The following is a 21,332-nucleotide window of genomic DNA, read 5'->3' as shown; positions in this document are numbered from 1 at the left end:
CCTGGGAGCCTCCACCAGTGCCGGGTGCCCTGGGGTGGGTGGGAGCCATCCCGTCCTCCACTCCTGCTGTCCCTCACCGCTCTTCCCCCACCCAGGCCGTCTTCACTCTCCTCCTGGGACCTTTCACCTTCTTTGACGTCCAGAAGACCAAGTACCTGCAGATCCTGACCTCGCTCATGAGATGGATCGGTGAGTCTGAGGAACCTCTCCATTCTCTGCCCTCCTCCCCTTGTCCCTTCCTCCGCCTCTCCGGAGAGGCTGGGAAAGCTCCCAGCCGTGACTGGAACGTGAAGGTGGCCTCCATTGACTCAGCCTGCCTGGTCCTCTGACCTTTCCAGAGGGCGAGGAGGAGGCTGGTGCCCTACCCGCCTTTCACTGGTGGGGAAATTTGGTACCAAAAAAAAAAGTGATTTTTTTTGAGGTCACATTGTATGGCTGGATCTGGGCTAGGACCTGGACTGCGCTGCGGACACATAGCCAGCCTCCTTCCCAGAATCATGTCGGGTCCCTGCTGACCCACAGGCTGGCGGCAGGGGGCTGCCGAAGGCCTGGCTCAGGCTGTGCCCATTGCAGAGGTCAGAGCAGCACCACCCTGCCTTCTGGTGGGTACCGCATGAGGCAGCCATAAACCCAGGGGGCCAAGGCAGCAGCACTGTGTGGCTCAGAGTCCTGGATCTCAGAGCATGAAATGACACCCCGTCCACCATGGGTTCTAACCAGCTGACGCCTTTGAGTAAAAGCTGGAGCACAGGGTCTCTTCCCCTCACCAGCGGGCAGTCGGGAGCTTGTTCACTTCCAACAGGCCTCCCACCCCCTCAGCAGATGCCGCTGCTAATGCAGCTGGGCTGAGAGCAGCTGTGGGGCTCCGGCTGCCCACCCCCAGCCTGTGCTCTGGGCATCCGCTGGACACCTGTTTTGCGTTATATAAAAGCAAAGATAAGCCAGGCACGGTGGCTTACGTACAACCCAGCACTCGGGAGGTTAAGGGAAGATGGTTTGAGACCAGCTTAGACAACAAAACCCCGTCTTGAAGAAGAAAGAAGAAAGAAAAAGGATAAAGGCATTAAAAAATGAAAAACAAAAGCAAAGAAGGCCATTGCTGTTCTGTTAGAGAGGTCTCGGGCCCGTGGGTCTGCCTGGTCCCCAAGGGCTGCCCTGCCCCTGGCCTGGGGGGTTCCAGAGGGACCCTCTGCCTGTCCTCCTTCCCCACTGTCTTTCCCAGCCCCTTTGCCTCCACATCTGCCCTTCCCCGCATCAGGACTCAGGTACAGGTCCCTTGTTCCATGCCAGGACCCAGGTGGATGGGCAGTGGTGCTCTGAGGAAGGGTATACCCAAACGACTTCCAGAAATTCTGGCCTCTGTGCTTCCCTCGTCCCCCCAACTCAGTGTGAGCAGCAAGCGCACAGGAGCCCTCATGCCCTCTTCTGGTCAGGCAGTCCTGCCCGCCCCTGGAGGGAGCCCATCGGGAGCAGGCAGCCTCCCAGGCCAGGAGTGTGACAGCAGAAGGCGCCCGCTCTGCTAGGAGGGACCCATGGCAGTGCTGGAAGTTCTTCCTGGACTCTGCTCCAGCCTGCACCTTCTTTCCACTCTTGGTCTGTCCTTGTGAGGACGTGAGAGCAAGGCCAGGATCAATTCTGAGCCCTGCAGGAGCCGGCTGTTCAGGTGTGAGCCTTCAGCCTCTGGCGCCTTTCATCATCCAGCAAGGAATGAGGGGAGGGATTCCTGGTCTTCCCCTGTGAGATCTGGTTCATCCTCACCCTGGGGCTGCTGTCTCCAGTTTTGTCCCCAGGGTTAACATGACCACCTGAGTCATGACAGGAGACAAGAACTTGAATCACCAGGGTCACGGGAGCTCCTGGATAGACCACGTGGGGACACAGCCCCTGTGGGACTTGTAACCAGAGGTCAGGGTCAGCAGGGAGCAGAAACGCAGGCCACCCACCCTCCTCCTATTGCTCTGCCTCCCCAGTGAGCAGGATCTGGAGAAGGACTCTCCCTCCTCGCCTCCCCGGCCTATTCTGTGTCCCAGCTCATTAACTCCTGCAGCCAGTTCTGCAGCCCTGAAGTGACTCCTGCCCAGTGTGCTTGACTGTCCTCAGCCTGGGTACTGGCCCAAAAGCTGAGCTTTGTTTTGTTTCTTTCCCTGTCCTGGGCACGAGCAAGGGGCAGAGGTACAGGGGATGCACATGCTTCCCCTGGTGTGATGGATCCCCCTGTCAGCCCACAGGGGACAGCCACCCGGATGATGATAGCTAACAGCTTCTGCAGCACCCCTGCGTCTATCGAGTGCAACAAATTCCTCTCTGCGTCTGGGTAGCAATACATTCATCTAAAGAGAGGAGCTTGTGGTGGGCATGGTGGCGCACCCCTGTAATCCCAGCCACTGGGAGACTGGGGTCGGAGAATTGCAAGTTTGAGGCCAGCCTCGGCAACTTAGTGAGACCCTATCTCAAAGTAAAAATGATTTGGGTGTGGCTCAGTGCCAAGGGATTCTATCCCCAGTACCCAAGTAAATAAACAAGAGGCCCAACTCATACCAGATTGTGTCAGAGGAGCCACCAATCTCCTGCTGCCTGCAGGCCCACCATTCTCCCCTGCTCCCTTCCCATTCTCCCCTCCCCCAGGATCTAGCTCAGGAGTGGAATCAGCTCGGGCTTGAGAAAACCGACTGCTGTTACCCCAGTGGCGGGCTGCCCTGTCCTCTCATGGTGTCCACCAGGCACTGACTGCAGTGTCACCCTGGGCCCTCACTCCAAGGCTCTTCTGTGAAGAGGCCCCGCTCACCAGTCCTGGGGCTCCTGAAGCCCTGGAGGCAGCCCCTGCCATGCTGCAGAGCCAGCGGGAGACAGCAGCCCTGAGACCAGCATCCGAGTGTGAGCAGGGACCAGCTTGTGAAGGTCACGGGCACTTGTCTTCTGGTGGTGACACAGCTGTCTTGACACGTTGTCTTTGCAGCCAATTGCCTCTTTTCTCCCTTTGATCTGAGTGATAATCAAGTGTCAGGAGTCTCGTGGGCAAGCCGCTGTGGGGGACAGCGCAGGCAGCCAGTTTTCTCCATGAGAGACTCAGACCCCTGGGCTTGAGAAGCAGACCTGTCACTGACACAGAGCATGTCCAGAAAGAGGCAGGTGCCCAGTGAAGTAAACTGAACCCTGGTGAGCCAGACTTTTGTCCCTCTGGGGTGGCAGTGCACCTGGACATTTTTCCTCTTGGCCTGGGAGCAGGTGATTTTCTCCTCCTGACCCCAGCTGCAGTATGCAGGGGAGGAGCAAGGGAACAGAGGCCACGGAATCCCCTGCAGCCACCAAGCAACACCACGTGGGCAGTCCTGTCACGGGGAAGACCCTGCCTGCTAGACCTTCACAGGTCTGCTAGGAACAGGGGCTGGACCCTGCGGAGGGTGTCTGTCCTCTGGGCTAAGCTCACCCTGGCAGTCTTTCTAGAAGACCCTGCAGGCAGTGGTCTCTGAAGCCCCACTTGTCTTCTCAAGTCTCTGCCAAGCTGTCTGCCGAGGAGCTCCCTTTCTGTTTGCCTCTGAAAAGCAGCTGCATGGCCCATCCCCGGACACGACCCCCCCCCATGCTCACCCCCACCCCCGCTGCGCACTCCCCGCCTCTCCCCTCTCCCTAGATTAGGGACAGGCCTTTCCAAGAGCCGTGGGGAGCTTGGGGTGGCAATAAGCTGGCTTGGCTTCCAGGAGACCAAGGGGAGAATGGGTACCAGAGGGACCAGAAAGCCATGAGTGAATGTGCTGAGCCGGAAGCTTTCTCATGCTTAATTAGGAATTTGTTCTGCCATCTGTTGAAATGAGGCCAGGGGAGATCACAGGCCCTAGAGCTCTGCCGAGGAGCTGCCGGCCAGTTCCTCCGAGGCCTTTGCCCTGCCCTTCCCAGAAGTCCTCTCGCTCTGCCAAAGTAGGACTTAAAGAGTTAAATGGCCTTTTGAAACAGCTGCTTGTCTAGGGGAAGTGAAAGAATATGGATGACAAGTGCCAAGGTCGGTTCATTCTTAATGTGCCAAAATTAAGTTCTGGGGACACCAGATTGGTCACTGTGGGATCCCTGGACTGCAAATACCTCTCAGTTCTCATGTGCAAGGAGGGTTTCTCTGTGCAGTCCCAGAAGTGAGACTTGTTCAGGCCTTAGGTGACCAGCCCCCTTGGTCCTGCAGTCTGCGCCCCACAGGCAGCCACTTCAGGTCGGCCGAGGTTCCTGAGCGCGGGGCCCAGCTCCGGGGGCTGGTTTGCTGTGAGTGCTGCACCTACAGTTGTCACACTGCAGGCCTCACCTGCTTCCCTTGGCGTGGGTCAGACAGTGTCTCTCCCACCACGCACAGCAGACCAAGCGCCCTCCGCCAGGCTCCACGTCGGGGCCGTGGGGGTGAGGACTCTCCCAATCAGCAGCTGTGAAGACAAGTGGGATTGTGTAGCAGGTACTCATTAGCCCCGTGGCTGGCACCTGGTCAACACACAGATGCAAGCCACAGTGACTAGCGTCACCCTTGTCATCTCAGCCAGCTTTCACACCTGAGAGTAGCCTCAGAGTTAATCCCCTCAGGGGCCAGTCATGGGTACAGGGACGAGACCTCAGCCTGGTCCAGAGAGAGCTGTAGTGCTTAGTGACCGAGCTGGGTGTCCACAGTGTAAGGCTTCTCCTCCCTGCACCCCAGCTGTGGTCCCCTGTGCAGTGGAGAGGAGGCCTTCCCTGCACCCCAAACCTCCACGCCAGCACCCTCAGGGAAGCGCAGCCTGAGAGCAGGGAGAAGCAGGCCCTTCCCCTGCTGGGCGAGGGTTTCTCTCCAGCATCCAGCTCACCGTCAGCAGCAGGTGGACAGGGACCCTGGAGAGGGAGCCACAGCACCATGCTTTGTCCCCACAGGCCCAGGGACCATGACCTTAGGGCCGGAGCCTCCAGCAGCTCGACTCACACCTGTGGTGGCCCCGCCCTGCATGCCCAGTGCTGCCCAGCAGGGAGTTCTGGGGCTGGAAGGGGCCACTGTGGCATGATTATTTCAGTCCCCTGCCTGCTTCCCCAGGCAGACGCCTCCCACAGAAGGACACAAGCAGCTGGCTCAGCTCAGGGCGTCCCACTTGGCGTTATTAAAAGTCAGATTCTTTCTAATAAAGGCTCTTGCCCTGGAATGCCGCCGCCCTGCTCAGGCCTGGGCTGTCGAGGACCCGGGCCTCCCTCCCCTCTGCTTGTGGATTCAGAGCAGATGCTCACAGTCTTCTGCTTTGTGTTCCCCTCAAAGTGGGTCAGACGCCGTCCTCGCCAGGCAGCCGCGGAGGAGCTGGAGTCGGCCTGCCCCCCACCACCCCCAGCAAGTGCCCCAGATTTGTTTTCCAAGCCAGAGGGAGAGGTGGGACTCTGTGGTGGTGGCAGGCAAGGCAGGAGACCCCCAGGAGGAGACCACCACCCTGCAACAGGGGTTTTCTGGTTTTTACCTGTCCCCTTGTTCACACCTGGACCCTGAGGGGCGGGAGGCATCTTCCCGTGGGACTGCTGTTATCTGTCGGCATCGGCAGCCAGGGCCATCTGCTGCCCACAGCTGCCAACTGGCATTTGAGTTCTTTTACAGCCATTCAACTGGTCCTTCTCAAGGGTCTGGGAAAGACCCTGCCTTCCAAAATCAAGGTGGCACATTTCTGTCCCCTGTCTCCTTCCCTCCCGCCAGCCCTCCTGTGTCCGTGCCCGCTTACCCTGTCGTCTGCAGCCCTGCCTGCCCACCCACTTTGGGCCCCTCTTTGGGGCTCTCTGGAGCTGTTCAGGTCCAGCCTTCCCTCATTCCAGAAAAACCTTTTATATGTGTTTCATTTGGTCTTAATTTTATTGTTAGTTTTCTAGAAATTCTCTGCAAACCCAGAGGTCCATTTATAGGAGACCGTCCCTTTATAGGAGAGGCACCCACGGTTTCTGTCCTCTGGCTGTCAGGGCAGAGTGGACATGTCATTAGCCTTTGCTGGGGAGCAGCCAGCCATGTCCTCCACCCTTAGTCGGGAGGTGCCCGTGAAGGCCTCTGCTTCCGGCTACATCTGGTCTGAGCAGCTCTCATTGTCAGCAGCTTTGATCTGCATGTGGCCCAGGCATCTGTGAGTCCAGCCACTGGACGAGGATTCCTGTGGCTGACCTGGCAGTGGTGCAGGTGTGGCCTCTGTTGGGGCAGGGGCACCTCACCCACAGCTGTTTCTGCCCTGCTGCAATCTGGCAGCCGTCTGCACCTGCAGCGCGAGTGGGAGCCACCGCAGCCCGGTGCTCTGGGACTGTGTCAGGCTAGGGGAGCCCAGCGTCCTTGTCCCGACGTGGCCTCCTCCTCTTCCTTGCTCCCCTCTCTCTCCTTCCTGCTTTCTCTGCATCTTGCTGGCTGCTCAGGAGGGAAGGGCCGAGTGGCCTTCAGGGGAGGATGACGGTGCCTGAGACGTTGTTAGCCATGTCCAGGAAGGAGGTGAGCCAGCCGGCCCTGCTCTGCCTTCCCCGCAGTTCCACACTGGGCTTCGCAGGCCGCTTAGGAATGGAAAGCGGGGACTCTGTCACTGGGTACTCCCTGTGTGCCCCACGGTGGGGAGGGCTGGGGACGATACAGCCAGGACTCTTTGTTTCCGGCTGCAGACTTACTTGGTTGCTCCAGAGACTCACTGCCACCCCTCCTGCCACAGGAGAGAGAAGGACTGCTCCCAGTCCCTCAGGGAGGACAGCAAGCACTATCCACTTAGTCCCGTAGCCGACTATGTCAGGGCTCTCTCTCATTCCCCCGGAATGAGGAGAGAGCACAGGAGCTGGCCTGGCATAGGCAGGAGTCAGGGTAGCTTTAAATCGCGTCCTTTGAGCAGAAACCAAACTGAGCTTGGGGTGAGTCGTTACAGGCAAGGCCCCCAGAGAATGTCACACAGGCCCAAGGGAGCAATCTGACATAGGGGCCAGACTCACATCTGTGTGGGGCCAGAGAGAACTTCCAAGGGGACCAAGAATGGCCTGTCCTCTCAGGGCTCATACAGGAGCGCCATGGCCTGTGCCTAGGGAGAATGGCAATGGCCCAAAGGATGCACCCACTTGGGCACCAGCGAGAGCACCCATCCAGATGATAGTGAGGGATGCTTGGCTTTGTGTGGCCTCAGGAGTGCTGGGTAGGACGAGAAGGAACCAGGATCACCGGGGTTCATACAGCAAATCTGCACAGCCTGTCTGGGGCCCTGCTCGCCACCACCCCATCCCTGACCCCCAGACCCCAAAGGATTAGCTGACCCTGGTGCCAGTGACATATGTTCCTGGGGACTATTCTGACAGTAGCTCGACCTGACCCTGCAGGTGGGGTCATCAGTATAATCCCAGTCCTCTCCTTGGACAAGGAGAAGTGGGCGAGGACTCGGCACTGACAGGATGTCCCTACCTGCTGGGACTGGGCCAGGAAGTAAGGCTCTGCCGTAGTAGGAGGGACCCCACATTGGAGCGGTTGCTGCGGGCCTCACTCTGCCCATGCCGGCTCCCCTCCTCTCCTTGGCACCCACCCCCACGTCATCTCCGCTTTTAAAGGCAAGGAAACAGACCACCTCAGGATGCGGTCAGTGGCAAAAGCAAGAGCTGAACCCAGCATAACCTGAAAACGCATTTGTTTGGAGAAAACAGCCTCCTTCCCTCTGGCCCTTCCAAGATGTGCAGCCTCCTGGGGCATCACTCACACCTCCCCCTGCCGGCCCCTGTCTCTTCCTGTCCCCTCTAATGTGGCTCTCTTTTTGAAGTTGGTTAGTATGATTATCTGGAGAGCAAATGCACAGCCACCTGCTTCCCTTTAGGGCTCCTGAGTGGGTCTCAGCGAGGGTTTTGTGGCCATGAAGGACAAAACCGGTGTCAAGTCTCCCCAGACCCAGCCTCTACCTGGGGCACCAGGGCCAGAGCTGGTGACGGGCACACACTGGCCATTTGTTATCATTATCCCTGGCATGTTGATTCTCTGCTTGGAGAAGAAAGGGCTATCCCTCTGACAGACACCTTGATGGATGGCCTCCTCCTTGCATGGTCAGAGTTGGAGTGGGAGCCCGAATGGGACTTGGAGAATAGCCCAGTGTCTGGGGCGCTCCACCCCAGCCTCAGAAGCATCTGGGGTTGGAATCAGAGATCGGAGGGTTGAGGGGGCTGCTGTCCAGAAAATATCCCTGCCCAGAAAAGGCCCAGCTGTCACCGGCTTTAGGGGGCTTATGGCCACGGACACTGGGAGGAAGTTGGTTGGGTTCACCCCTGGCCCTTAGGGTCATGACTCCAAGTATTTATGCAAAGTTGTGCACCCTGGGGATAAAGGCAGAGGGCTACAGCATGTGGACATAGGTCCCTCGGGCCCACCACAGGTGTGTTCCTTATCCCTTTCGGGCCGCTAGAGGAGGGGAGCCAGGTGGCTGGGGTCAGGGTGGTTAGGCAGAGCCCCAGGTTCCCGAGAGGTTCTGCTCCAGCTCACGTCCAGGCCCAGCCAGCACCTCCCTTCCACAGGGCAAGCCACCCACTGACACTTGAAGGGACTCAGAGCTTACGTGTCCTTTGGCTTTTCAAGAAGGATCAGTGCAGTGTCATAACCCCACCCCAGATCTTCAGTGTCCCCATGAGAATCAAGGCGGGTGACAGAGTTAGAGCTGGGAAACTTGGGCTGAAAATGGGGGCTGAAGGCAGATGTCACAAATTCCCAAAAGATACGGCTGCACGGCCACACACAGCACAGAAGACCCACTGCCCAGCGGAAATACATCATTGGCCACTTGGGAAATTTTTAATTTTTCGGTAACCACTTTAAAAACATAATCAGAGCCAGGCTCCGTGGTGCCACGGTAATCCCAGGAACTCAAGAGGCTGAAGCAGGAGGATCAAGGCAACTGAGTGAGACCCTGTGTCAAAAAGTGAATTTAAAATATACATATATAGAATCAATTTTGATAATGTATTTACTTAACCAAAACTCTGTCGGCATGTAATCAATAGAAAACAATCACTAGTGAGTTTTGTTTTCTGTTTTGTTGGTTTGCAGCGGGGTCTCACTGTTGCTTAGGCTGTTCTGGAACTCCTGAGCTCAAGTGAGCTTGTTGGATCCCCCAAAAGTGAGCATCTATGCCCTGGGCCCCCCAACTTCAGACACCTACTCATCCCCCATTTGGTCCCAGCAAGTCCACTATGAGGCCTCGACTTACTGGTGCTTCACCTAGTCAGCAAGATTGTGTTCTCCTTCCCCAGCCCCAGGGTGAGTCCAGGAGGTCGGGGACTGTTCAGAAAGGAGGGGTTCCAGAGAGACGTGGTGTTTGTTTATTCTCAGCCTCTTACAAGTCAGCATCCCCTTTGCCCCTTGGCAGCTGTTCAGAAGGATGTTGGCTGTCCTGTCCTCTCTGCCAAGGAGAGAGGCTCTGAGAACACCGCCACGGGCCAGGCATCTTCCACAGAAACTTCTTTCTTTTGGGCGTGAGGGTTACACTGAACCCAGAGGTGCTCTACACCCCCAGCCCTTTTTATTATTTTGAGACAGGGACTTGCTAAGTTGCCAGATTTGCAATCCTCCTGCCTCAGCCTCCCGAGCCCTGGGTTTACCAGCACAACTGCAGCACCTCTCTCTGGACAGCTTTGACTGACAGCGTGTTGAACGCTGTGAGAATGGATGTTGATAGGAAACTGACCACACACGCAGGTCTCCAACCTGCCGTGGTACAAGCTGATGTCAGCGTGACCCGCCAGCCTCTCCTCGGCTCCTCCCCATGCCCGTAACTGATGCACTTCTGCTGGGGGGTCAGAGGCCGCCCGGGCCTACAGGCAGGGCAGGTCAGGCTTGTGTAAATGTGGCCTTCACCCTCACCTCCCCAGGAAGGGAAAGGAGATGCCCTCTCCACGCTGGCTGCTCGCTGGCTCTCGGGCTCAGGATCTGTGCCTGTTTTTGACTCAGTTCCCGAGATCATGACTGGCCTGCTGCGCTGTCTTCCTCCCTCCCAGGGAGCTGGGGGGACAGCTGCGCCTCAAGGTGAATCAATAGGCGAGCCTGCTTGTAGGACGCAGAGGGGCCGTGAGAAGTCCGCGTGTACACCCCTCCTGGCAGAGTCGGGCTGGGAGCCTGGGAAGCTGAGTCCCTGTCACTGTCCTGCAAAGAGCTCCTCCTCTCCTAACCGAGAGCCAGAGTGGACTGTGGCAGCCACGCCCTGGAAGGTCCTTGCAGTCCCTTCTGATGGCCTGGCTCTCCTCTGTTAGGCCCACCAGGTGGCTTCCCACGGTGGACACTTCCCAACATAGGGTGTCATCCTCGTACCCCAGCCCCTGTGGCCAGGGCCAGTTCCCTCTTTTGTTGTAATGGTCTTCTGTATCGTCCACCTGTCAGTGTCCTGTGCTACCCTCAGGTGACCAGAATAGTGCTGACACTCGGTGGACACTGAGTGCGTCTTTGATGGTGAGGGAGGGAGGCGCCGTCCTGCCTGAGCCTGGGGCTGCACAACCCACACAACTGTTTCTCCATGGGCTGCTGCTCCTCAGATGCCAGGGTCTCCTGGCCCCTCATCACTGCCCGACAGTCCTCATGCAACATGGTGTCAGTCCTCACTGCCTTCTCCCTCAGAGTCCTCCCTGGAGTGTGATTTCTGCTGTGGAATGCTCTGTAGCTGGCCTGTGAGAGGGCAGACAACCAGTGGGACTGGCCCTAACCCTGGGGCACAGCAAGCCCACTGGGGAAAATCCCCTGCTCGTTTGCTGGGGAAGTCCTGCACGTCCAGGTATCCTTCACTGCTCTCTCACCTCCACATCGTTCCATGGCCCCCACACAGTCCCAGAGGTGGGTGTAAGCTGCTGTGTCTTGGATGGCCAAGCCCTGGATGCTGGGCACTCAGAGCCGTGCTCCCCACTGTATCCTGACGGCCTGTCGCTCACGGCTGTCAATCTCGTTCACTTTGATTTATGAGCAGACCTAATGAGTTTGGGGAGCGGCTGTCTCCGGGGACGGGCCATCTATCTGGGAGGGAGCTGTTGAACTCTGCTCCTCCAGCAGCTGCAGGGGGTGGGGGACTAAGGGGTGTGGTCCCAGGGCAGCAGTTGGGCCTGTGCCCCTGGTCTCTGAGCCCCCCGGCCCTCCACTTCCTTCCCTTCCCTCTTCTGTGTGTTGGGGTCACACAGGTTTCTTGTACACTTGCCTGTCTGGAAGCCAGGCCAGAAAGTGTCCCTTCTCTCCCACTCCCAGGAGACAGCCAGCACTGCCATGTGTCCCATGGTGGTGGGAGCCGGGGCCCGGCCTGCCTGTCCTGTCCTAGGGTTGGCGGGGGCTCACCCTCAGGCCTCGATGGCCACTTCCTCAGGAAGGCAGGTCCAAACCTGTCCTTGTCCTGGTGCGGCAGTGTGTGCCCTTCCTGTGGCTCGCTGGGCTGATAGGTAGGTGGGCCTCCTTGCCCTGCTCCAGGGCCCAGGTGCTGCCCAGAACGGGGCAGAGGGAGCCGCCTCTTCCTGGAGCTGGCACCGGGTCTGCCCTCCCAGCACCAGCAGCACTTCCGCACGGCCTGGCAGAGCAAGGGGACTTTGGACAGAAAGAACTGTGCTGGGCATGACTAAGAGGACAGGAGGATGGCCCACTGTCCCCCAGGTGCTCGTCAGGGAGCCGCCACTCCATGAGCAGACTCTTCCTAACACTCCAGCTCACGAGACCTCAGGCGGCTCCTCACTCCTGGACAGCAGACAGCAGCAGGCCCTCGATGGTAGATCTGGGCTTTGGATGAAGAAGATCAGGAGAACCGGGCGGGTGGCTGGTCTAGGCAGGCGCCTTATCGGAAGACCGCGAGACATGTCTTCTTGCCACCTAGAGCCACAGCTTCGTAGATGTCCTAGAAGTTCTAGAGAAGTCCTACATCATGGGCCGGGGCCTGTGGCTCAGCGGTAGAGCGCTTGCCTCCCACATGTGGCCCTGAGTTCGGTGCTCAGCACCACATAAAAATAAGAAAACGAAGTAAAGGTTTTGTCCATCTACAACTAAAAAATTAAAAGTCCTCCATCATCACTGACCTAAAGGTACAACCCCCCCCTTCCCAGATGTCTGCTCTGGGGACCGCTGTTGGCGGGCGCGCCTCAGCGGGGGTGGCGGGGTGCACAGGTGCGAGCGAGCTCAGGCCAGTCCTGCCCTTTTGGAAACCTCAATAACTTGGTTTGTTCAAGAGAGGGAAAGCCCCCCGCTGGGCTCTCTAGTCAGCATCCCGAATAAGCAAGCCACTTTCCGCCTGCGTTTCCTACAGCTTCGTGGAGACCTGGTGCTGGGCAAGAAGGTGCGCAGAGAAGCCCCAGCTGGCATCCCGGCCAGAGAGCACTAATGGGGCTCACACTGGGCAGCTACATCTCTGCCTTCCTGCCCGCTGCCAGGACCTGGGGGCCAAGGCCCAGGTCAAGGAACAGACGGGATTTCTGTTGACTTCTTTCCAAATTCATGTCAGTCAGGGCCAGGGCCTGGAGCAGGTCCCCGTCACAGGTGGCACACTGAATGGCAGTGACAGGGCAGGATTGAGATCTCGCCGCCCCTTGGCCCTGCTCAACACCCTGCCCACAGCGGCACAGCTGTCAGCTGCAGCCTCCTGAACCACCAGCCCCGCCACCACGCAGCCTTGGCCCCAGCTGTACCCCACCCTGCTCTGCAGCTGGTGACCTTCCTGAGGCACAGGGCTGGCCCTGCTGGCTTTCTGAAGGCCCCCATTCCTGCCCCAGCGTACCTGGGAGCAGGTCTTCCTCGCAGACCTCTGCCATTCACACCCCTCCTGCGCCTACCCCAGGAGTTTCTGGGATGAGCCAGACTGCCTGGGCCAAGACTTGAGGGAAGAACTAGGTCACTGCTTCCCCTTGACTGGCCAGGGCCGGGAAGATTTGTGACACCCTGGAGCGGCAGGCGTGGTGGGAAGGATCGGGCTGTGAGAGGCGGAAACAAATCATCTTCTTTATTGGCAATCTTCTCAGGCCTATTCCTGCACTCCCCTTCCCTCTGCCACCCCTCCTGGCCCCAACAGTGTCAGGCAGTTCTGATTAAAGTAATAGATGACCCCACCCCACTCCCCAGTGCATTGTGTGGGAAGACACTGGCCTGGCCTCCTCTGGGTCCCAGCAGAACAGCCTGTCCCCGGGAGGAGCCTGAGCCTCTGATGGGACTGGCTGTCAGGAGTGGCCAAGCGCCACACTGGCCTCTTCTCTCTCAGTCTCGCTTCACATTCACCCATGTCCCCATGGTTATCTGCGGGACCTGGGTGAGGCTAGAGGGGCTGTCAGGTCTGCTCTGAACAGGGACAGCAGGGGTTATAAACTTCAGACTGGAGACGGGGACACTGGTCGTCTCCGTGTTGTTAAGTAGCTAACAGGGCCAGTTCTAAATGATCCATAGAGCAGGTACAGAAGCCAGAGGGTTGCAGAAAGATCTAGAAGTCTCATCTTTTCAGAGTGCCAGGAACGCTCTGTTGATGGCTCAGTTCTTCCTGAACTCTGCTGTGTGCAAGTGGCTCTGCTGTGCCACCTCCAAGGCATTCAGGTGGCAGAGGACAGGCTGGTGAGCTGGTCTGCAGTGCCTCTGTATGAGGCAGCCCGGTCTTGGGCAGTGATAGAGGCCTGATTGCTCTAGTCAGGCAGGGTCACAGGTCTTCCTACTTCTGCAGCAAATCTTCTGTCCACTAGCTGGGCCACCAGGCCAGGAGGACAGAACCACAAGTCATTTGCCGCCAGCCTCGGTGCCAGCAGCTCAGGACTCAGTAGTCCCAGAGTTGCCCCCTGGTGCCATTTCTTCCCTAGTGTGACAGCTGGCCACTTCCTGCCTGCCGTAGGTGCTGGCTCCACGTCTGCACCCGGCATTCCTGCCTTTTTGCCCCAAGCCTGGGAGGACGCTTCCTTCCAAATGCTCTGTCCCTTCTGCCCTGCACTTGCCGTCGGCTCCCTAGGCGCACCCTTTAAACCAGAGAGGGCAAAGGAACAGGTGTGCTGCCAGCCTGCTACCTGCCAGGAAGGGGACAGGGCCACCCTGCTGATACCCTAGCATAGCACTGCTCTGAATCATAACCAGACACCCCCACACTGGGCAGAGGGGACAGGGTGTAGAGAGGGGCAGGTGGGGCATTCATAAGCTCTAGTAGCCACGTTGACCTGCTCCACAATGTGGCTTTGGGTCGCATGAATCTGAATTTAAAGGTTCTTTCTTGTGGGTTCTTTCTAGCCCCCCCACAGGTCCCCAGGCTACAGAGTCCCAGGTAGGGGACTGTCCCATGCCGTGGCTCACTCCCATCTTGTCTTCCAGCTTTCGCCATCATGATTGTGCTGGCCTTGGTCCGCATCGGAAAGGGCCAAGGAGAGGGGCACCCGCCCCTGGCCGACCCCTCAGGGCTCCGGAACCTGTTGGGGGTGTGCGTCTACTCCTTCATGTGCCAGCACTCCCTGCCGTCCCTCGTCACCCCCGTCTCCTCCAAGCGCTACCTCACACCACTGGTGTTCCTGGACTACGTGCTGATCCTGGCCTTCTATGGCCTCCTCTCCTTCACCGCCATCTTCTGCTTCCGTGGCGACAGCCTCATGGACATGTACACCCTCAACTTTGCGCGCTGCGACGTCGTGGGTCTGGCGGCCGTGCGTCTCTTCCTGGGCCTCTTCCCCGTCTTCACCATCAGCACCAACTTCCCCATCATCGCCGTGACTCTGCGCAACAACTGGAAGACGCTCTTCCACCGCGAGGGCGGCACGTACCCCTGGGTGGTAGACCGCGTGGTCTTCCCCACCATCACCCTGGTGCCACCCGTGCTGGTGGCCTTCTGCACACATGACCTGGAGTCCCTGGTGGGCATCACGGGGGCCTATGCAGGCACTGGCATCCAGTTCGTCATCCCTGCCTTCCTGGTGTACCACTGCCGCAAGGACACCCAGGTGACTTTCGGCTACGGGACCGTCAACAAGCACAGGTCCCCGTTCCACCACACCTTCTGGGTGGGCTTCGTGTTGCTCTGGGCTTTCTCCTGCTTCTTCTTCGTCACAGCCAACATTGTTCTCAGTGAGACCAAGCTCTGATGGCAGGGTGTGCCTGGTGACAAGACGGCCAGGGACCCCACCACGGCCTTGCCGCTGCAGAGCAAGATTTTTGTTGCCACCCAGGGCTTCATGGGCAGGAAGACAGGGGCGCTCAGAGGGGACCACTGCATCTCCAACTGGGGGTCTCCTCCCAACCCAGGGCCCTATCTAGTCTGTGCTGGCCTGGTCCCCTGGGGGGCCTGGTCCCCTGGAGCAGCTCCCTGCCGTGCCCTCCTGCCTAGGGCAGCACGCAGCTGCTCTCAGGTTTCAGGATGGTCCCAGTCACACTGCTGCCCCCTCCAGCTGTTGGAGGCAGGCTCCTCCCTCCATGTAGTAGCACATGCAGTGCTGGACTGCTGCTATTTATACCAGACTCCGTGTCCCCTCCTCCGCCCTCCCCAGCCCCTTCCTGCGTCCTTGCCTGTCTACCAGCAGCTGCTGTCCCTTCAGAGACAAGTCCCAGGCCCTGGTCCTCTAACCTGGCCTGCCTATGGCAGGCAGCACCCAACTCTCTGCCAGGCCTGAGAGTCGCTAAGTGCCGCTCCTAGTGACAAGAATGGGAAGTGCTAACTGGCACCAGGGTCCCCGAGCCAGAGCTGTGAGGGCCCTTGCTGTGGCCACCATCTCTGGGGCACTGCGCCAATGACACATCCCTTCCCAGGGCACGCGTCAGCCTAGAAGCTGGGTTTAAAGTCTTTCGCTTGTGCTTCCTGGTAGGGGCTCTTTGGCCCCTGACTACCCCCTGGAGCCCTCTGGGCCTCCTGCAGTATAGGGGGCTGCTGGAGGGTGCTGCCCACCACCACCCCCAAGGGCTTACCGCCCTGGGCATGAGGCACGGAGAGGACTTCGTGGTTCCCACAGCGGACGGCCAAGGCCAGCAGGCAGCAGCTGCCTTGCTCCAGTCCACACAAGGGTGCTCCCTCCAGAGTCTGGCCACGGGTGTTCAGCGTGGCGCTCCTCCTGCCCCTGAGTTCCGTGGGGTAGGAAGAGATACCTGCCCGTTCTTGTGGAAGGAGGCCAGGCTCCCAGCCACCTCCACCTAATCATGCCTGCACCTGCTGGGCAGGCCACCTTGGAAACAGATGACTCTGTTGAACTCTGCATTTTCAATGTGCCTTCTGCTTCAGGCCCTGGGGATCCTTCCTGACCCTGGCTTGTCCCCAGCCCTGGGCCTGGTCCCATTGTCCTAGAGCGCAGAGCAGCCTGCCAGGCAGCTGCCTCTCTGGGGAATGGGGAACTCAGGCCCCTACCCTGCCCTCTTGATCTCAGTGCCTTGCTTAGCCCTTGTGAAGGAACCTTCACCACCTCCTCCTCTGTGTGTGTGTCGCTCTCTGACGTTTGACGGTACACTCTGGGGCCCAGGGAATGTGGGTCTGCAGGCAGCACCGCTCTGCTTCTGGCCCTGGCACCCCTGCCCCTGAGAACCCCTGAGTCATAAATTGGCCTCACTCTGCTTTCTCGCCACTGTCACATGTGGGCAGTTCTTGCACCTGCCCCCATAAGCCATCATCTTCCATCCATGTGAAAAACATCTGCTCCTCCCCACCTGCTATGGTGGTATCTTCCCAGGAGACCCTGCCCTGAGGCGGGCCAAGCCAGCTAGCGCCAGGGTGGTAAGGCCACGTATAAGGAAGAGCTGCCCATGCCCTGTGCTAGGCCCTCCCTGAAGCTGCCTGCTGTTTGCTGAGAACTCAATTAAAACATCTGTACTTACCTTCTCCAATTACACTCCCTCTTGCTTAAGGACAAAGCAAATTAAATCATCCTGCTGCCCCCGGGCTCCAAACCAAATTTTGGAAGCAAATTTATTAGCATCGTAAAGCCCAGGTTGATTTATGTGACAATCTGGAGCCACACACAGCAGTGGAGTCTGGTGGCTGCATTCCCCTCCTCCTCTGAGCCCCAGCTGCCCCAGCCCTGGAGGGAATTGACCTGAAGTGACTGGGAGTCACAGATGCCGCGCAGGGACCCTCCCCACTGACTGGTTGCTCTGCACCTTCATCTCCACCTGCCACTTGCCTTGGGAGAAGTCAGATGAGGTCACCTTTCTCTCCACTTATGGCTGGGTGGATTCAGGACAAGGGATGAAAGACCCTAGCAGCTAGACATCCCGAAGTGATGCTGCTCATCACGTGCATCAAGCACAATTGTGAGTTTTTATATCAATGTTTGAAGCAAGTTGGGTCATAGTTTCCGTTTGCAGAGGGGCTCTAGGGGTCATTGGTGAGGAGAACAGGGATGCCAGCTGGATGTCAGCCTGGCACAAGATACAAGTGTCGTTGTGGCAGTTTTAAACACAGCAGCCTCTACCTGTCTCATCCACCCAGAGCAGCCCCAAGGGCAAGTCAGGTCAAGGTGGGAGAAGACAATCTTTGCTTGTTCCCTGCCAAGGCGCCAGGCCCACCTGAGCACTGGCGCCTGCTGCCAGCCCTCTGGCTGTTCCTCACCTGAGGCCAGAGAGGCGGCTGTGGGCTTGTAGATGGGGCAGATGGCAGGTGACAGGCTGAGGCACTGCTGAGTTGTGGAAGGTAGCAGTGGGCCCCAGTCCAGGCCCCAGGCCACACATCTGTGCTCACCACATGGGGCCAGGAGCAGCCCTGGCAACAGGCTGGCACCAGAGTGGTGAGGAGCAACCAGGCAGCCAGCAGAGGGGAAGTGGCAGCTGTGCCAGGTCCCGGGGAGTAGAAAGCTGAGATTTCAGCCCGCTCAGGGGTCAGAGGCCCTAGCAAGGCTGACTCATGCCAAGGGCCACTGAAAATCTGGCCCCTAGACCAAGATCCAGAGCTACAGGAGAACCCTGCCACCCCTCTTCCCTGGGGGCTGGGGCTGGCAGTGTCAACCTCATACTGGAGAAAGGGAGAAGTGACCTGTATAGAGGGCCTGCCATGTGTCTGTCACAGTGCTAAGTACTTCTTCGAGCCTCCTCTGCCAAGTGGGGTAACTACCTATATGACTGATGGGTCATGGAAAATTAAGGACTGAGCGCAGAACCTGCCACAGAAGTGCTCAATAAAGCTGCTGTTTACTGATGCCCAGTTACCTCCCTTGTCACTCACCAGCCGTAACTGCACTCACAGCCCAAGACCTGGGACTCAAGTTTAAGACTTCAGGTATCTAATTGGTTTCATAGCCTTCTAAAGAGATGGTGGCCTGTGATGGCCGTTGCCTGCAGTACACAGTCAGGAAACGATTCTTCAGGGTCTAGAGGACTTGAGGGGAGGAAAGGATTGGCTCTGGTTCCCCAGTCCTCTGGGAGACCTGCACACCTCCCCTTTCAAAGAGCCAGGCAGGCAAGGCTGGAGGGGCCTGGTCTGGGATACCATGCCCACCCTTTTGTGAACTTTGTCCCCCACCCTGGGGGTAGATGTGAGCACTGGGCTAAAGACAAGGGAAATACAGCCAGGACAACTGCAGGAGGAAAGCAGGTCAGACAGAATTCCCTGTGACTGTGGCTGGGCCTCTCTCTTCCTGGGTCCCACCAAACAGAAAAGCAGCTTTGGTGTGTGGCTCATGGGGCCCTGGTTTAGGATGCTTTCCCATCCAAGGCCTTGCTTCCTCCCTTTCCCACCCCCAGCCTTTCTGCCTCCACTTGGAGAGGAAGGACACCAGCCCTGAACCACATCCCCTTCCCAGGGACTGTGTCCCCCACTCATGTTCCTAGATGGCAGCCAGTGCTGGCCTGGCGAGCAGGAGCGGCCCCTCCTCCCAGCCAACAGCAGGCTCGGCTCCACAGTTGGCTCTTAATTATCTTTCCAGTCCTTGATTATTAATGATCTTGGGCAATGAGCAGAGCAGCCCGGCCTCGCCCTGTCCCTGGCCCCACTGCCACAGTCTCCCCCAGGGCTGCACCAAATCCTGACTCAGGGAGAATGTAGGGTCCCACTCAGGGATTGGTAGCCTACTGTTAACCCTCTCACTACCGTGGCTGTGGCCAAGGTCAAGCTCCTTCCAGAGCACTCACCTAGACTCACACCCCCTACCTGTCTGATTCTGGCTCCAGCCCAAGACCATCCATAGGGCAGAGAAGGTGAACTTGGCCGTAATGTAGGAGGGCCACCTATTCTTGGGGTGGTCAGACTCTAGCCACAAATGGAGATGTATCCCACCCTACTATATCTCAACTGCTCCCACCTCTAAAACCAAACCAAAAGGTCAATTCTCGTGGCCTCTACCCAGGCCTCTCTTTGGAGACTGAAGAGGGAACCCTGCTTCCTTGGCACCAGCTGGGACATCACGCCAAACCTTTTGAGAACTTTGTCCCCCACCCTACCTGGCTCCCCAGGAAGGGCACTGGGCAGAGAGAAAGGGAGCCAGGCAAGTCTGTGCCTCTTTTCATGTGGACAAATCTGCTTGGCCTCCACCCAACCTGTTAAGGACAATCAGGAAAGGGTTTGACAGAATTGATAGTGCCTACCATGTTTGTGGAACAAATGGAAGGAGGATTCCTTGCTCGCTTCAGTCATTGAGGGGGATAAATCTAGTTGCAGATGTGAAAACACCAAAGACTATAACAAGAGCCATCTTTTCACATGGCCCAGGGCAAATGGTGTGACAGAGAAAGGAGGTCAGCTGAGAACCCCAGGGGGAGGATGAGCGGATGGAACAGTGGGCAAATTCTCCCACCTGAGAAGTCCTGGCACCTGGAAGACTGAGCCTCACCTGGCCCTGGATGCCAGCCAGGCCAGGCTTCAGAGCCCACAGAGCCCATGCAGCCAGCCAAGGGCCAGGCAAGCCTGGCAGGCTCCCAACAGACCTTCCGCTGTCTTCCCACCCTGACACTGTCAGGCTCCCAGGTGGTCCCTGTCTTGGCGAGACACCTGCAGTCCCTGGTCTGGGCCTCCCTTCTCAAGGAGACTGAAGACTGAATTCCATTCATCACCACCAGCGCCCCCCATGCTGATCACATCTGGCACCAGGGTAGATTGAGTTGGCACTGAATACCAAGTGGCTTCTGTGACCTGGAGCCCATCCCTCAGCCTCACCTTCTCCCCACATCCTCCCCAGACACTCCTAAGACTCCCCCAGGGTAAGCCACCCACTTGCTCCCAGAAGATGTCCTGTCAAGACTGAATATCTGGATATTCCCATGATGCTCCTGTTGCCGACAGGTTGTGATGCCCCTTTCAGGGTGCAGAATGAGCAGCCAGGCGCAGTGAGTTGTAAGAGGTTGGTTTAATGTCTCCGTACTTAGAAACTCCAGTCAGGTGGAGCAAGGAGCAGGATGGTCCTGCCCCACCCCCAGGTCTAGCCTCCGTGCTCTCACGCCAAGGCCACAGCAGCCACGACCAGGGCCAGACTAACAGCAGGGCAGAGACACCCTCAATGGCCCTGCTCCCTGTGACACATGCTGGATGGATGGGGCTTTGCGTGATGAGGACACAGCCAAAGCCTGCCGAGGTCACTGAGCTGGCCATGGAAGAATCATCTGCCACTGGGGCCCCTGGCCAGCATATGGTTGCAGAAGCCAGGAAAGCCCAAGGCTGCCTGTCCCTATCCCTGACAGTGCCAGGCAGAGAATCCAGCCCAACAGGAACCAGAACTACCGCACCTCACACCTCTGACTCCAGGCTTGAGATCCGCCTCCAGGTGCAGGGTCTTCGGGAGCCTTTGGTCCCACAGGCTCCCCTGCTGACCTCTTCCAGCACCCCACTGTCCCTGTAACCCGTGCTCAGTCCCAAGGTCCTGCCCCTGTGCACTGGAGGCCCCCAGGACCCAGGAAGCCAAGGGCCATGACTGGCGCAGGGTGGAAAATGAGGGCAGACAGCCCCCCAGCAAAATGGCAGGTGGGCATGGGCGTGCAGGCAGACGTGCTGTCTGGGCTGCCAGGCGAGGACCCCTGCTGGCACGCCCTGCCTGCAGGCCTCCGGGTAGGAGGGCAGCCGCATCGACTGTGCCTGCGCCAAGTGCCTGCAGGCCGGCCAGCTGTTGGGGCAGGAGCAAGTGTGGCCTGCGTACCTGGCAGGCAGCAAGCCAGGCCGAGTGAAGGCCTCGGCCACCGAGCTGGGCAGAGAAGCGTGGCGCGGGCGTGGGTTCCGGGCCCAGGCCGCACGCAGCAGGGCTTCCCGCTGGGCCAGATGCTCTGGCCCCAGCAGCGGCAGGTCGTCCGGCTCCGGGGACTCCGGGAAGAGAGGGAGGAAGGGGCGTCCGGACCGGTCGGCTCGGGGGAAGGAGCTGTAGTGACAGTGCGCAGGGGACAGGGGGCGCTCTGAGAGCGCGCACCGCTCGGAAGCCGAGAGGTGCCGCCCGTGGGGCCCGGCGCAGAGCCGCCACCGCGCCTCCCAGGCAGGCGGGTTCGAGGCCCGGGAGACGTCGAGCAGAGGCGGCCG

General features: G+C 58.7%; 2 protein-coding genes across 7 annotated transcripts in view; one reads left to right on the top strand and one right to left on the bottom strand.

Moving 5' to 3' along the window:
- Tmem104 (transmembrane protein 104) overlaps positions 1 to 18,036 on the top strand; it is a 52,476-nt gene extending 34,440 nt beyond the window's left edge. For all 6 annotated transcript variants that reach the window (XM_048797898.1, XM_015504224.2, XM_048797896.1 and 3 more), the window contains exons 9-10: positions 96 to 189; positions 14,246 to 18,036. In XM_048797898.1, coding sequence (XP_048653855.1) covers positions 96 to 189; positions 14,246 to 15,006 — 855 coding nt within the window. In that variant the 3' untranslated portion in view covers positions 15,007 to 18,036. The remainder of the gene's footprint in view (positions 1 to 95; positions 190 to 14,245) is intronic.
- Positions 18,037 to 20,264: 2,228 nt separating this feature from the next.
- Grin2c (glutamate ionotropic receptor NMDA type subunit 2C) overlaps positions 20,265 to 21,332 on the bottom strand; it is a 10,679-nt gene continuing 9,611 nt past the window's right edge. The window contains exon 13 of the mRNA XM_048796757.1: positions 20,265 to 21,329. Coding sequence (XP_048652714.1) covers positions 20,556 to 21,329 — 774 coding nt within the window. The 3' untranslated portion in view covers positions 20,265 to 20,555. The remainder of the gene's footprint in view (positions 21,330 to 21,332) is intronic.

This window comes from Marmota marmota, unplaced genomic scaffold (assembly GCF_001458135.2).
Source record: "Marmota marmota marmota unplaced genomic scaffold, marMar, whole genome shotgun sequence".
Lineage (NCBI taxonomy): Eukaryota > Metazoa > Chordata > Mammalia > Rodentia > Sciuridae > Marmota > Marmota marmota.
Note: the sequence above shows the minus strand (reverse complement) of the source record. Positions and strands in the feature narration are given on the sequence as shown.